Below are 1,359 nucleotides of genomic sequence, written 5' to 3'. Positions count from 1 at the left end.
GGGGGGGGGGCATTAACATGTTCGTGTGCACAGTAGAATTATAAATGGGCTGATTCAACAATGTCATGCTCGTAACTGTGCCTGAACTGCAACAGGGAACTGCAGCTTTTTCTTTCTCAATCCTTACTATCGTCATTTTCCTCTACTTCTTTTGTATGTTTGTCACACTCTTGTAACCCGCTATTTCTGGGGTGCCTTGAAAGTCGAAACAGACGTTGTGCTGTTAAAGCTAGAGAGGTGAGCAGGGTATGCCTGATTCTCTGTAAGGGCTTGTCTGTTGACATCCACCCCTTGACGCTCATTTGACCTTATGCAGTTGCGAGCGCCAAGGGGTGGATGTCAACAGACAAAATTAACAGTAGAATTGAATTGTAAATATTTAAATGAGCTGATTTATCAATGCCATGCTCGTGCTCTGCCGGAACAACATAGGGGGAACTGCTGCTTTTTCTATTCTCATCCTTACTGTCGTCATTTTTCCTCTACTTCTTCTGTATGTTTGTCCCGGTCTTGTGAACTGCTATTTCCGGGGTGCTTTGATAGTCGAAGCAGACTTTGTTTAAGAAATAAACAAACAAACCGTCAAACAAAATATTATCACCCTTGTTTGTCTCTTCTTCCCCCCTCCCTTCCCCCCCCCCCCTTCGTGTGTCCAGGACCTTTTGTACAACCCACCGTCGCTTCTGGAGCTGTCAGGCCGTGTGGCCAAGATCGAGCGGATCCCTTACACGTGTGAGGACCTGCCGCAGAGCCTCGTGAGGTACCTCAACTCGGCCCAGAGATGTGTCAACCCGCAGTGTAAAGGTGAGGCTTTTTTGTTATACGCACTGACACACATTAATGTGTGTATGTGCGCACTGAGACACATACATGAGTGCACTCATACAAGTGCGTTCGCGCGCACTCATGCACGCTCGTATTATTCCACACGTCAAATCGTACAAAGACAAACACCAGTATATATGCAAGGACACACATGCGCGCGCACACACATACATACACTCACATGTACACACTCACACACATACACACACACACATGTATCCCGCACTCTAACACGTACAAACACACTCCAACATGTACAAACAGACACACACCTTCACGTACTAAGACTTGTGTGTGTGTGTGTACGTGTGTCTCTGTGTAAATGTGTATGTTTGACACTATGTGTGTGTGTGTACGTGTGTCTCTGTGTAAATGTGTATGTATGACACTATGAGTGTGTGTTTTCTTTGCACACGTTGGAGTGACTGTATGGTCGCAAGCCGCAAGTGTTTGAGGGGCATGATCAGCAAGACATGCAGCTGCTGTAGATCTAGTACTTTCAATTTTTTTTCTCTCTGCCTGTCTGTCTTACGC

At 46.1% G+C, this 1,359-nt stretch overlaps 1 protein-coding gene across 1 annotated transcript in view; it reads left to right on the top strand.

The window, feature by feature from the left end:
• The window catches only part of LOC101862166 (leucine-rich repeat-containing protein 58), a 41,557-nt gene that overhangs the window by 14,405 nt on the left and 25,793 nt on the right, over positions 1-1,359 (top strand). The window contains exon 3 of the mRNA XM_005091625.3: positions 657-804. Coding sequence (XP_005091682.1) covers positions 657-804 — 148 coding nt within the window. The remainder of the gene's footprint in view (positions 1-656; positions 805-1,359) is intronic.

The sequence above is a fragment of the Aplysia californica genome, unplaced genomic scaffold (genome assembly GCF_000002075.1).
Source record: "Aplysia californica isolate F4 #8 unplaced genomic scaffold, AplCal3.0 scaffold00033, whole genome shotgun sequence".
In the NCBI taxonomy this organism is placed as follows: Eukaryota; Metazoa; Mollusca; class Gastropoda; order Aplysiida; family Aplysiidae; genus Aplysia; species Aplysia californica.
Note: the sequence above shows the minus strand (reverse complement) of the source record. Positions and strands in the feature narration are given on the sequence as shown.